This window comes from Diorhabda sublineata, chromosome 6, assembly GCF_026230105.1.
Source record: "Diorhabda sublineata isolate icDioSubl1.1 chromosome 6, icDioSubl1.1, whole genome shotgun sequence".
Lineage (NCBI taxonomy): Eukaryota > Metazoa > Arthropoda > Insecta > Coleoptera > Chrysomelidae > Diorhabda > Diorhabda sublineata.
Genome location: NC_079479.1, coordinates 4,533,448 through 4,547,190, shown reverse-complemented (window position 1 = coordinate 4,547,190; position 13,743 = coordinate 4,533,448). Strand labels below are relative to the sequence as shown.

Genomic DNA, 13,743 nt, shown 5'->3' with positions numbered 1-13,743 from the left:
ACATATTAAGTTGACAAGTTGAGTTTTTCGGACTTTGGGATTCCGAAATCCTACGATTTCGTGTATCATTAAATCGAATATGTAAATAATATTTTAACAAAAAACCCATAATCGGTGTTGCAGGTTTTCGTAAAATTAAACAAAAAGAAAATTAAAAAAATCAATCCCCAAACTGAGAACAACAGTTTTTACTTAGACTCGAGCTCTCTTTTCGTCCTCTTCTGGCAAGTAGTCGTCCGTGTTGTTCTACTTTTCAGCCAGGTGAATTATCACAACACCAGCCCTGCAGAGAAGCAACTCCTATTTAAGGGCCAACTTCAACAAACCTTCCCATAATATATTTGCCGTATTTCACCCAAAAATTATCCGTCGAATCTCTCTCTTTCTCTAAAAAAACTTTAACGTTTTTGTGCTTTTGCGTTTTCCTCATAAATCACCAGATGAGGTTCGGGCTGTGCAGAGGATGATCAAACACGTCATAGCCAAATTCCTGTAGGAGTTCTTTTACCACGTTCGTAGTGTAAAATCAAGCAAAATCATAGATTTGCTGCAGTAACATTGTGCGTTGTTTCAATCAGCAAAACTCCTTTTCCGTTCCAAAAAACCACAACATTTTTGTTCTCTTCTACTACAAGGGATATAACAACATCATAATCGTTATTTCCAATATTCCAAATTCCAATCACCAGACGAGAAGTTCGGATTGTACGGAAGATGATCCAACACGTCCTAGCCAAATTCCTATAGGAGTTTTTTATGCCACATTCTCGTGGCAATATCATGGATTTGCGGCGCAATTTCTTGATGATCTCGCAGTAACAATGTGCATTGAATCAATCTATAAAATACCTTTTCCGTCCAAACGAACGGTGCACATGTGCTTTCGAAGTGTCGAATTTGCTTAGGGTTAACTTTAGTCGGGAAGAAAATGTGCCTCCATTCCAATGATTGCCGTTTAATCCCTGGGGTGTCGTAAGATACGCAAGTTTCATCCCCTCTGAGTATCCGAGAAAGAAAATCATCACCGTCTTCATCGTAACGTGTTAAAAACTGAAGTGTCACTGCCCATCCGTTATTTTGTGTGTTATTCACTAAGAATATTGGATGCATCACTAGGGTATTTTAGGGTACTTCAAAATTTCGCTTCAAACACAAATAGAATTGAGGTTATGTAGGCATTTATTCCAAATTTCTTCAGTTTCATGTTATCTGTTGCTGAATCATAACTCGGAATATTGGTTATAAGATTGGAAAATAATAAGAAGGTCCAAGTGATCAATCTTCGACTGATTTCTAGTCATTTCCTAAATTCTCTATTGCTCTGCTAATCTTTTGGTAGATGAATCGAAGGTTTAAACATATCACTGACAAGCGGCTGGTGGTCCTAAGTATGTAACTAAGAGCTCTTATGAGTTGTTACAAAGATCTAATACTTCTAGTTGGACATTTATGTGGACACTGGAATATACCGAGATAAAGTTTTCGGGTTGTCCCGATCATGATCTGAATGTTTGGAAACTAATCCGGATCACTTTAATTGCCGTTCGGAAACTGGTCGAGTTAATCGGATCGTAGTCACATGATATGTGAAATCATTATTAGTAGTGGTGTTTTGTGTTCAATTTTTAGCCAAAGATTATCATTTCGATAAAAAAAAATCTTAAAACAATCACAACACAAATGATATAAAAAACTTTGGTTATAAACCACAATGATGTGGCTGACGTTTCGAATCAAGCTACTCGGAATTTAGGCAACTGGCATTAGATAAAGTTCTATGAACATAAAGTTCATTGATTGATGTTTGAAGTATAAGTGCCACAGATCATAAAATAGGTGGTAATACTAGGAATGTGAGGTTAATAACCAATGATACTGTTCAAGTTATAAGTTCAAGTTATAAACACTTGGTTTTCGGGAAAAGTTTTATGAATCACTTTATTAAAAAAAAACTAAAGAAACTTTTTATAAACGTGGTTCAGTATTCCTAATTTTATTCAAAAATAACCAGTTTTTCTACTCGTTATACATTACTTGTTTTTAAATAATATAAAAAATATATCTTTATCTAAATTTGGTATTTATATCTTAAGTGATAATTGGTCACATCCACTGATGGAAAATGAATTATCTTTTATTAAAATTGATTTTTAAAAAAAATTTGTTCAATAAGAGTGGTTGAACGAGATAAAATGATAGGATTTAATCTAATGTTTTGATTCTTATTTAATTACCTCTTAATCATTTTTGTAATTAAAACTTGTTTTATCTAAACGGCAATGAAATCTCTAATCTGTAAGACATTTTCATCGAGATAAGATCACAGGTAAACTTCATTGATGTGGAACAAAATGGATTTAGATTTTGAGGTATTAGAGGTCACAATAACTTTAGGAAGAAAAATATAAACCAGCGTCTCACTTAATTTGTTCATATATCTGGGAAGTATTTTTTACAACAATTCTAACCTTCATAGTTGTACTTGCAGATTTGGAGGTTATGTCTATTTTCATTCCATACATCCCAAGAGATGACAAAGTAACTGAATATTTATTTAACAAAAAAAGAATAGTTATGTTAAGGTAAGGTGGGGTAGGTGTGTAGTAAAATTTCAAAAGTTCAAGCTTAGCTGGGTGTAAAAAAAAAGTTATTAGATATTTCAAATTAAAATTTTATTCCAAGTACGACTATAGGTGTGTGCTTTAGATGTTCTTCATTTAAAGGTTTTATAAGAACTTTGTGCAGAGATATAAATATTTTTTTAAAACTCTGTTCATAATACACACTTTCCCCGCAGAACGGGGTAAGTGTGTAGGTGGCTATTATTTCTTGTATAAATTCAGTTATTGCGATCTTGGGGTCAGTGTGTAAAAGTATAGAATCGTAGCTATCGATTGCCGGTTGAATTGTTTATTTAACTTAAAGACTAAAGGAGCTACAAACTTTTATGAACTAACATGTTTTATCGTTCTTTAAAATAATTCCGAGAAAAAAAATATTATTGACCCAATTAGCACAATAATAATAAAAAAATTAAAAACAAAAGATTAATTAATATTGAAATTGTTAAACGAAATCCCGAAACAATGTAGACCTCGTTTAGTAACATCAGGTTTAGGTAATATCGTAACAATGTCTTGTATTCCTACAACGCAACATTCTTCTGGATCCGCCCAAACAAAACCCATGGATCTTGAAGGATCAATGGAACGAACTTTACGTGTGAATTTCACTTCTATCTCGTCATCATCTTTGTTAACGGATAATATTTTACCGACATAATGTTCCCGGGTAGTTTTCCCTGTACATGCAATTAACACCCAATCATTAACATCTGCATCTTTATTCAAATCCTCAACAAAGTCATTCAGTTCTTCCTGATCTCGAAATTCTTCGCCAATATCATTATCACTTTCTTCATACATATCTGAAGACAATTCTGAATCTGTCTCCACAATTTTTTCACGAAGTTTATTCTTTTTCGCTGGTTGTTTTTTTTTGTTGTTTCTCCTGTAGTCTTTCAACAACCTCCGAAGAGGTTATAACTTCCACACCGCTTGCAATCTTTGTTCTTTTTTTTTTAGATTGTTGTTCTCGTGCTGCTTCACTTTTTCCAGCAAAAGTTCTTCAAAAGTAGTAGTGCTACCTTCACTTGCATTTTCATTGATGACTCTGTTAATCTGGTTGGGTTGATCAACAGATGGACCAGCCTGGTCTTGGTCATTCACGTGTATATCATTGCGGTTGTTGTTATCCTTTTGATGTTTTTCCCATCGTTTCATTGCAAGTGGATCAAAGTGCTCTTTCGAAATAACTTCAGAGTTATATGGAAATATTCCCCCCTTTCGAAATCCGCTAATTATAATATCGGGGTTAGTTTCCATCCAAACCTTTCCTATTAGCTTGCTAAAATGATTCTTAGGAATTCGTTGGCCCTGGTGATGTCTTTGCCACTCGATAACTTCGGTATCCCACCTTGATTTAAGGGATCGAAATACACTGAGGTCGAGCGGTTGTAGCAAATGACTAGAATGAGGGGGAAGTTTTAATATTGTCACATTATTTTGTAAAGCACACTCAATAAGGCGTTCGTCGACGTGTGATGTATGATCGTCATAAATTAATAGCACTGGTCTAGCATCGCCAATTTCTTTTAGGAAACTTTTTTCAAAATATTTTAAGAAAATATCTGACTCCATCCAACCGTTAGCTGTAGCCGCGTAGGTTGTACCTGGGAATCCTTGACCATCGGGAGCAACCCATTCATTCCATATATTTTTAACCTTAAATATGATAAGAGGTGGTGCCTTATGCCCAGCAGCGTTTCCCGCCATTAGAACCGTTATGTTTTCTCGTCCAGCACCTGCTGTGGTACGAGAAGCTGCTGTTCCCCTTTTGCCTACAACTTTCGTTTTAGATGGATCCATACAAAAACCGGACTCATCAAGGTTCCAGATGAGGTGTGGCTTATCACGCAAGCCTAAGTTATCAAGAATATTCTTCAATAATTCGAAATATTTGTTAATAATGAACGGATCCAAACTTTTTTTGCGGGCGTATTCTACTGACTGTGGCTTCTTAATGGACAAACCATATCGTTTCGAAAATCCAAGAAACCAATCTTCCCCTGGCAATCCTGGTTTAAAAGGAGTCTTTAATTTGTTTCGTTTAACATAATCGCCAACAATTTTAAGGACTTCCCCTCGACTTAGACTCCAACCCCATTTTTCCATAGTTTTCAAGCCTTCTGCTAGTTCTCTTTCTTCCTGAATAGGAATAGCTGTACTCCTACCTTGACTACTGCTCTTTACCCCTCGAATACCTCTTAAACGATAATTCAGGGTCATCATAGGAATTTTAAATCTTTGACTGGCCTTGTATGCTGTAATTCTTCCAGACCTCACTTCTTCCATAGCCCGTTGTAAATCTTCTTTTGTATAGGAGGTAGCCCTTTTGCTTTTTCGGACGTAGTTCCTAACCATTTTATTTGTTAAAGTATAGACTGATACACTTTCGCAATCCTAAAAGGGAAATATTCCTTGGATACAATTCTTTCTTGGGGAAAGTGTGTACTACATACACACATACCCTCTCAAAATAGTACACACTTCCCTGGTATTATATTTTAAGGAGGCAAGTGTGTAGTAGCTCAAAATATATATCAAAAACCTAAATAAAAAGAAAATAACATTAACTAGTTAAAACTACAGTATTTCTTACCTTATTAGTAAAAAAAACTGCTTAAAATCAATGTACTTGTCCCGATGATTATAGATTGAAAAAAGAGCAACGAACTAGATGATTTGACCACATTAACATAATAACAGAAAATACTAATTTTCACCTCAACTGAAGGTATCTGTTGCTGCCTTATATGTTAGTTCTAGAATTTATATATGTGTCTTCAGTTATTCATAGATGGCAGAAGCAGTTTCAAATCCACTCAAGAAATAACGTTGGATTACACACTTACCCCGTAAACACACTTACCCCATCTTACCTTAATTGTAGTAAAAATTTGCATTGCTATAATATATCTAAAGTTGCAATACCATATTCTAAGTTGGAATTTAATTAGCTCCGTCTCGCCGGCAATGCAAAGTCGGGAAATTGCATTTAGAAAAAGCCAAAATTAGGCTCTACTTAGATGCTAATTATGTGCTAATTAGGCGGCAATTCCAAAAATTAAGTGCTCTGTGATTTTCATAGTAACGGAATACTCAAAGTTACGGTGCTAGGCAAACGTGATGCTAGCAACGCAATGAAAATAATTACAATACATTGATTGTTGAGGTAAGAAAATAAGGTGCTTATCAGGTGCTAAAAAGTCAATATCGTGAAAGTGTCCAAATAATTGATAAACGAATTAATTTTATTATTTTTAATATCTGTTACACCTCGGACGGCTTCTACTTTCGTAACACCTAACGTAACCTAACCTAACCTAACCAAAAGTAACCTAATCTAACGTAACCTAACCTAATCTAACTAATGTTATTTCCCGTACGGCTCCTACTTTCATAATACCTCTTTTTAAATCAATTTTCATAATACATCTTTTTCCATTGTAGTAGTTTAATAAACACATAAAAGTACTTGTTTGCAAATTTATTTATTGACAAAAGACATAAATAGCTTCATGTTAGTCACCTCGGTGATTATATTTATTTTCAAAAGCAGCCGAAAAAAATCGATCAAAACAGAAAAACTATGTCTTTCCCATGTTTTCATCGGATGGCTCTCAATACGAAGTTTTTCAAAATATTCTCTATTAAGATCAATACAATTTTTCTTGCGTCTGAACAAATTGTCAAAGTATATATTCCATTCCGATTGAGGCCCCTCCAAAACATGTGATTTGAACGCATCAACCGCTTCTTCAGGTGTAGAAAAACGTTAACCTTGAAATTAATTTTTGATTTGCGAAAATACGAAGAAATCATTGGGTTCCAAATAACGGCGGACGATCCATCACTTCGATGTTTTGACTGTTCAAAAACGTTTTTGTTTCAACTAGTTTCCCTGATTTGTTCGAACACTTCTGATAAACAAATGCCTGTGCACCCTACAGAATTGACCATTTTATAATGCTCTAATAAAATGGTGGCGACATGTCCAGTTATTCCGAAAATACAGGCGACAATTTGGCTTTGTGCGCGAACAACCTTCGTTGGATTTGGCTCATCTTGAAAGACCCATACGGTCGATTCGGGTTCATATGCATAGATCCACGACTCGAGGACCTTATAGACGTCTTTTGAAGCACCGTGATCCAATTTTTCTGAGTATTTCTTTGCACTCATGGACACGAGCTTTTTTTGAGCGATTGTCAAATTTAACGCACCGCAAACTAAATCGATCGACATGATCTCGGTGGGCGAACACATCAAAAATATCAAGTACATTCTCAGAAATGACCGCGAGTTTCCTGATAGAATAAGTAATAAAATGCTTCATACAGCGCGAGCTGTTGCAATAGATTTGAACATAGAAATTTTGGTTCCACGTCTTGCTCATAAGCAAATACATAGAAGTATTCCGCCATCAGAAAATGATAACGAATATTGGCAGCGTTCCCTGATAATACCATACATTGATTCACTCATTTCATCGTTGAATATTCGATCTTATATCACTAAAACCAGCATTACAGATTTACACAAGAACGCGGAATCATTCCAAGAATTTCATAACCTGGATATCACCGGAAAACTGAATCTTTCGCATAATTTACGGGCGAAGAAGGCATTATCAGATGATCAATTAAGGGACATAGAAGTAGTTGATCTGTTCAACGAAGTCAACATTTTTTACCCTGCTGTCAGTAAGGCATTGATTATTTTAAGCACCACGGCGCACATAGGGAAAAAGGGAAAATCATTTGTGCCAAAATCGTAAATCTTAGGATCGGCGGCGACCGCCGTGAAAGGGTGGTTAAACAGAATAAGTACTAAAATATATTTTATTAAATTTTGAATATTAGATGAATAATAAACCATTGGTCTGGCGGTCTTTGACGTGTCCAAATTTTGTTATTTTAATAAAATTTCTAATTTATTTTTTCGTAAAATCGATCTACATAACTTAAGTATAATTTTTCAGTTTACGATGGCGTTTTGACTAGATAAATACAGAAATTCAAGTCTGACGTTCTTGTTCTTGACGCAACTGTGTATCAGACAGTCCCCAACAAACTTATAACAACAACAAATTCTCTATACAAGGTATAAAAAAAACGTAAAAATTTTTATCTTTTATTCCTCTTTCAAATAGAATTGTTCTGGCACGTGAATACTTGACCAAAATTTTGCGAAACCAAGATTAAGTACGTTCTTCTCTCCTACTTGTTAAATGCGAGGTTTTTTTGTTTTTAACGTAACTGACTTCATCCAACCATTTAACCTGTTTAATTTATCAAAATGTGACGTGCGTGTTTCTAAGAAACGTCTATCTATCTAAATAACCAGTTATTAAATTAAGAAAATGAAATGTTTTATCTGTAATCTCACTACTAACAAGGAGAAAGAATTGTCGTTTAATACTAACACATTTCAAAGATGTTGTTTATTTATTGAAATAAGAAAACAGAATCATTTCAAGTAAGGCGATTTAATATTAATACCTGAATTACAAACATCTGCAGGTTATCATTTGAAAAGTTGCTGTAAAAAAATCTGTTGTTGACGAATATAATAAATCTTCACAAAAAGTCAATACAAATAAAGATAAATTTGTTAATGTAAGTATATACTGTCTCGATCATTCCACGATTTATTTAAGTGCATTTAATATTCTTAGGCTGAACTAAATACTTCTTCCAATTTAACTGACGTTGTTACCGATTCTGCTGGTTCATCTAAAATACTAAATATAAAAAGAACTGTTAACTGAGACCTAAATACTGCAGAAAACTTTTTTAACCTTTACAAAATTATTTGTCACAATGTTAAGATAGAATTTTGCAAAAAATCTTACAAAATCCATCTTTTCGTTTTTAATATAAAGATAAAATAATACTTTTGTAGAAATCTTTCGTCAAATATGCTTCGAAAATTGTAAAGTTATAAAAAAATCAATAGACTGAAAAATAAAAACCTCGCGTTTAACAAGTAGGAGAGAAGAACGTACTTAATCTTGGTCTCGCAAAATTTTGGTCAAGTATTCACGTGCCATAACAATTCTATTTGAAAGAGGAATAAAAGATAAAAATTTTGACGTTTTTTTTTATACCTTGTATAGAAAATTTGTTGTTGTTATAAGTTTGTTGGGGTCTGTCTGATACACAGTTGCGTCAAGAACAAGAACGTCAGACTTGAATTTCTGTATTTATCTAGTCAAAACGCCATCGTAAACTGAAAAATTATACTCAAGTTATGTAGATCGATTTTACGAAAAAATAAATTAGAAATTTTATTAAAATAACAAAATTTGGACACGTCGAAGACCGCCAGACCAATGGTTTATTATTCATCTAATATTCAGAATTTAATAAAATATAGGGTGGTTAACCCTTTCATTGCGGTCGCCGCTTGGACTATTGTGTAATTAGAAATACGAGAAAAATACTCCGATTACTTCAAGGTCTTGTTTTGACCTTGAAAAAAATTGACAAAGTTCAACATTTTTTGAAAATTTTTGGTTTTTGCCCTGAAATTTGATTATTATGTTACTAAACCCATAAGTTATTTACATATTTGGAAAGCTGACGAAATGACGGTTCTAAATCCATACTTCAAATTTTTTTATTAATTTTTAGATCCTACGCAATAATTGTCCAAACTTGGCTTTGCAAAGTTGTTATATTTTTGATATTATGAGGCAAAATTTTGTTTAAAATATCATGTGAAACATGATTTCGGTGTATTTTTTGCCGCGGAACATGATGGCGCTATCAGTTTTGCCATAGAACATGCCTAAAAAGCGCTAAATGTAAAAAAGTACATTTGCATAGGGTTTTTGACATATAATCAAAAACTAATGAAAAAGCAGATAATTTTTACGTAAATAATCCATAAATGTTATAGTTTATATAATTATGCTTGCACAAAACGTAAAGTATATAACATAATTTTCATGTTTTCAGTGATAAAACTATAGAAAATGAAAACAGTGATGAGGATACATTCAGCGACGCAGAACATTAGGGTACAAATAAGTTGTGGATAATGTCGATCTGGGGTATGAGCTGCCCCCCCTAACTGAGATCCTGGGTACGCCTTTGCCGATATCTAAGAGTTGTCTTGAGAATGTTTCAGCGGATGGATCTTGAAGCATTTGAGCTCGCATATTTACTTTCAGCTGTACTTTTTCAACATTACGACACAATGGCGGTTATTTTAAGCAAGCATTGATCTCATCAGCGTATGCTAAACGTGGAATGACGGGAAGTGTTTGTCTGAAATCACCTGAAAGGACTAACAGAGTGCCGCCAAATAGTTTGTCGTTTCAGCTGCTGTTTCAGCTCTGTGGCCATGGATGTTGCACACTGCGTCAGGGTTATTTTGATTATTTAGTGGTAGCTTAAATACTGAATGAGCTGATCTGCCTCAATCCAATAAAGTTGCCGCAATGCGATGTCTTATAGGTCTTCCAATATCAATCGTAGATTGTAAAAACTTATATAAAAACCGTCGATAATTTTGTTTGATCTACGATAGGCGTAGATACCTCATTTTATAAATATTGATTGTTCCTCGAATAACTGTCTTCTGTAATTGATATTGGAAGAACTATACTAGAAGAGTCGCCAAAATTCTCAACCTAGAAAGCACTAAAGGTTTAAAACCCCTGACCTAAACTATAGTCATCTGGAACTAAAGGTGGATTCATTAATTTTTACTTTCGCACCCGCGCTGACGCCCCCATTAGGCTATGGTCTCCTATAAACGCCATCGGCCGCGTACAGCGTCACGCCGTGTCACGTGTTCTCTTTAACACGTTGGAGTGTGGATACCGTAGACGCCATTCAAACGCTTTGCGCCGCTTCTCTAGTTATTTCGAGCCGTTGCAGCGTAAACGTAAACGAATTTGGCGTCAACATAAAATGTCGAAATCTCAAAACATCCTTCCTCCTTTCTCTTCGTAAATAATCGGTGCCTCTTCTTCATATGTCCACTTTATATCGCACGACTACCAGTTAGCACTGTTTGTCGACTACTGTTGTGAACGAGACGTCGTCGTTCGCGTATGAAATGTATTGACCCCTGACGCTGTGTATGGCGTTCAGACGTCGATCCCAACGTTTGCGCTCAAGTCGGAAACTCATATAGTATTTAATAGGACGTTGATTAAGCTTTGGGACGCGAGCGCGGGTGTTTGTGTTTATAAATTTAATAATCCGTTGAACGCGAACGAGGGCGCGAGTTGACCCTAACGTTCACCAAAAATACAGTTTATAAAAAAAAATAATTTTATTCTGTTTAATGTGAATAATATATAATATATTGTTATTAAACGTATTCAAATATGAAGTTTCAACAAAATTATATGTCTTGAGGTCCTTCTGTAGTAGTTGACGTAGTTGTTGGCGGGGTCAGAGTTGTAGTTTTATCACCGCAATCTACGTTCCAGTCGCATCTGCTGGTTGTAGCGTTGAAGTAAGTCCCACCAGCACATTCGAATTTGTATGCAATACCAGCCGCGCATTCATAAAATATTCCACAATAAACTGGGTCCGGCAGATATATTGGTGTATTGTTGTTTGGATCGTACGGTGGACATGTCACTAAAAAATTTTGAATGAATAAAAAAAGTGTACTTATCCTCCAATGTTAACAATTTGAATGGACAACATTGATTGTATATTACCGTGAATTTATCTTTGAAAATATATCAAAATATACTAGGTCTGGCTATTAAATAACGAGACTGGTTACGAAAAATGGTTTTTTTATAAAAATTACTCTACATTCGAATGCTCCCTTTCAATATCCTCCCCTACCATCGCCACACACCTTTCCATACGTTTTTCCATTGATCAAAGCAGTGGTGGAAGTCTTCTTTGGTGAGGGCCATTAGGAGCTCTGCCGTTTTCTGCTTTACCGCTTCCATCGGCTTAAATCGGGTCCAAAGCAGATCTTTTTCTAACCTTTCAATGAAATCTGAGCAGATCTGTTGACGCAAAAGCTTTTGGTCAGATTTTTTGGCACCAATTTCGCACAGACTTTTGTCATGTGTAATTCCTCGTGAAAAACTTTTCTAACCGTTTCTTTATCGGCGTTTGCAGTCTCGGCAATTATCCGGATGTTCATTCGACGATCTGAACGCACAATTTGGTTGATTTGATCACTGTTTCCGGAGTTGAAACAGTCACAGAGCGACCTGGGCGCTGGTCATCTTCAGTACTCTCTCGACTCTCACTAAAACGCTTACACCACTCAAAAACACGCGCACGAGATAGAGAATTGTCCCCATAGGCCTCTTGCAACAATTTATAGCACTCAGAAAAATATGAGATTGATACCTAGATACCCAACGCACTACTCTTTTTTATCCCACCCGTCTAAGGCGCCTTCTAGGCGCACAGTCTCGTTATTTTATAGTCAGACCTCGTATAGTGAGTAACAAAAATATTGTTCATGAATAGAACTATTTTAACTGGGATCAAAAATCAATCAATCAATCAATATCCACATCATTTCGAATTGGCGAACAGCCCGCTTTTATTAATAAATGTATTAAAATAAAAATCCAAAAGAAATATGTAGTAGAACTAAATATTACGGCAAATCTGATAATATTTTATATACCAGGAAAATAGACTTTCACTTTCACTTTCGTGATACTGAATATTTAAAACATTATTTCCTATCAGAACATTTCATTTTGTTAAAAAAGTAATGTAAACTATTTTCCTAATTGAAATCAAAATAAAAAGTAATATGTATATAAATGTATATAAATTTTGGAAGGTCTCAATTGTTATTTTAGATACGTTGTGAACAGTACGTTAGAACTGATTTCTTTCAATGTGAATCATCATCAACTTTTATTTTATTCAAGAGAATGTGGATAGAGGTTTCGTCCTCTATGCAACAAAATCTGCAAGCAGCATTATCTTCTAGATCTAGCGTCTTCAGGTGTTTGTTGAGGCGACAGTGCCCCGATAGAACTCTTATTAGTATTAGCTGATTGTTCTTACTTAAGTTGATACATTCAGCAGATCTACTCTGGTTATAGTTTCCCAGAAAAGTCTCAGTACCTGTAGGTTGTCCCGATAATTATTTTTGCTCTTATCTACCTTCTTTTCCAGTGCTTTTACATCGTACTGTACCTGATACGACAGAAGGGTTCGGGCCCCATGTAGAGCTTGTCTGCCTTCGCTTAGCGAGCTAATCACATGTTTCATTTCAATATGATATTGGAGCTTAGAGCCCTAATGGTGCTTGACTATCGGACACACCAGGCTTTCAGGGTGTTTCTGGGCCCGTACACTCCTTTTCCATCTGCTATTTTTGATCCGTCTGTATACCATTTAATGGCATTTCCGTTCATGTTTGTATGCTGTTATTTACATAAATAGCAAACCAAATTTTCCCAGAATATTTACTTCTGAAGACTCACTTACCTGGTTCGATTGTAGTAGGTTCAGGTGTAGTTGTTTCTGGTTCTGGTTCAGGTGTAGTTGTTTCTGGTTCTGGTTCAGGTGTGGTTGTTTCTGGTTCTGGTTCTGTAGTGTCATCATCTTGACAGTATACAAGAGCCCCAACGCATATTAGAACAACTAGATATTTAAACATGGCTGCTTTATTTTCTACACTGTATATCAATTAAATGATCAGTTTTTTAGGCTTCTTGTATTTATATACATTATTTCTGATCGGTATTTAATTTTATCTATTAAAATTTTCGATTAAGTAATATTCCATTGTTTCCTCAGTGGTTTTCATTTGAATTTCTAGTGTTCAAGTGTTATTATCAGTTTTTATTAAATTAGATAAAATTAAAATTTACCTTTAGTCGAATTGAAAATATGAAAATTGTTTAAAAGTAGGGCCCACCCTATTTTTGTTCATAAAAATCGGTAAATCAATACTTTCAATAATTATTTTTCATTTTGTTTATTATTGGCGACGCATTTGATATATAAATTAGATCTAAGTTCAAAAGACCGGAAAATGTCGTATATTTTTGAAAATTACATACCAAAACGAACAATTGAATATAATAATCTAAACAAGTTTATTGAAAATATTGAAACATTTTCTTTAAAGTGATGGAAAATAAAAAAACTGACATCTCCAA

General features: G+C 34.7%; 2 protein-coding genes across 2 annotated transcripts; both read right to left on the bottom strand.

Annotated features, from left to right (window-relative positions):
* Positions 1-3,539: 3,539 nt before the first annotated feature.
* LOC130445153 (uncharacterized) lies at positions 3,540-4,982 on the bottom strand. The gene has a single exon (XM_056780677.1). The coding sequence runs from the start codon at positions 4,980-4,982 to the stop codon at positions 3,540-3,542; it is 1,443 nt and encodes a 480-aa protein (XP_056636655.1).
* A 5,914-nt stretch (positions 4,983-10,896) lies between these two features.
* LOC130445214 (proteoglycan 4-like) lies at positions 10,897-13,281 on the bottom strand. Its single transcript, XM_056780762.1, has 2 exons — positions 13,067-13,281; positions 10,897-11,224 (listed from the first exon to the last, which is right to left on the bottom strand). Exons 1-2 carry the CDS (start codon positions 13,236-13,238, stop codon positions 10,983-10,985), a joined length of 414 nt encoding a protein of 137 aa, XP_056636740.1. The 5' UTR covers positions 13,239-13,281; the 3' UTR covers positions 10,897-10,982.
* Between the last annotated feature and the right edge of the window lie 462 nt (positions 13,282-13,743).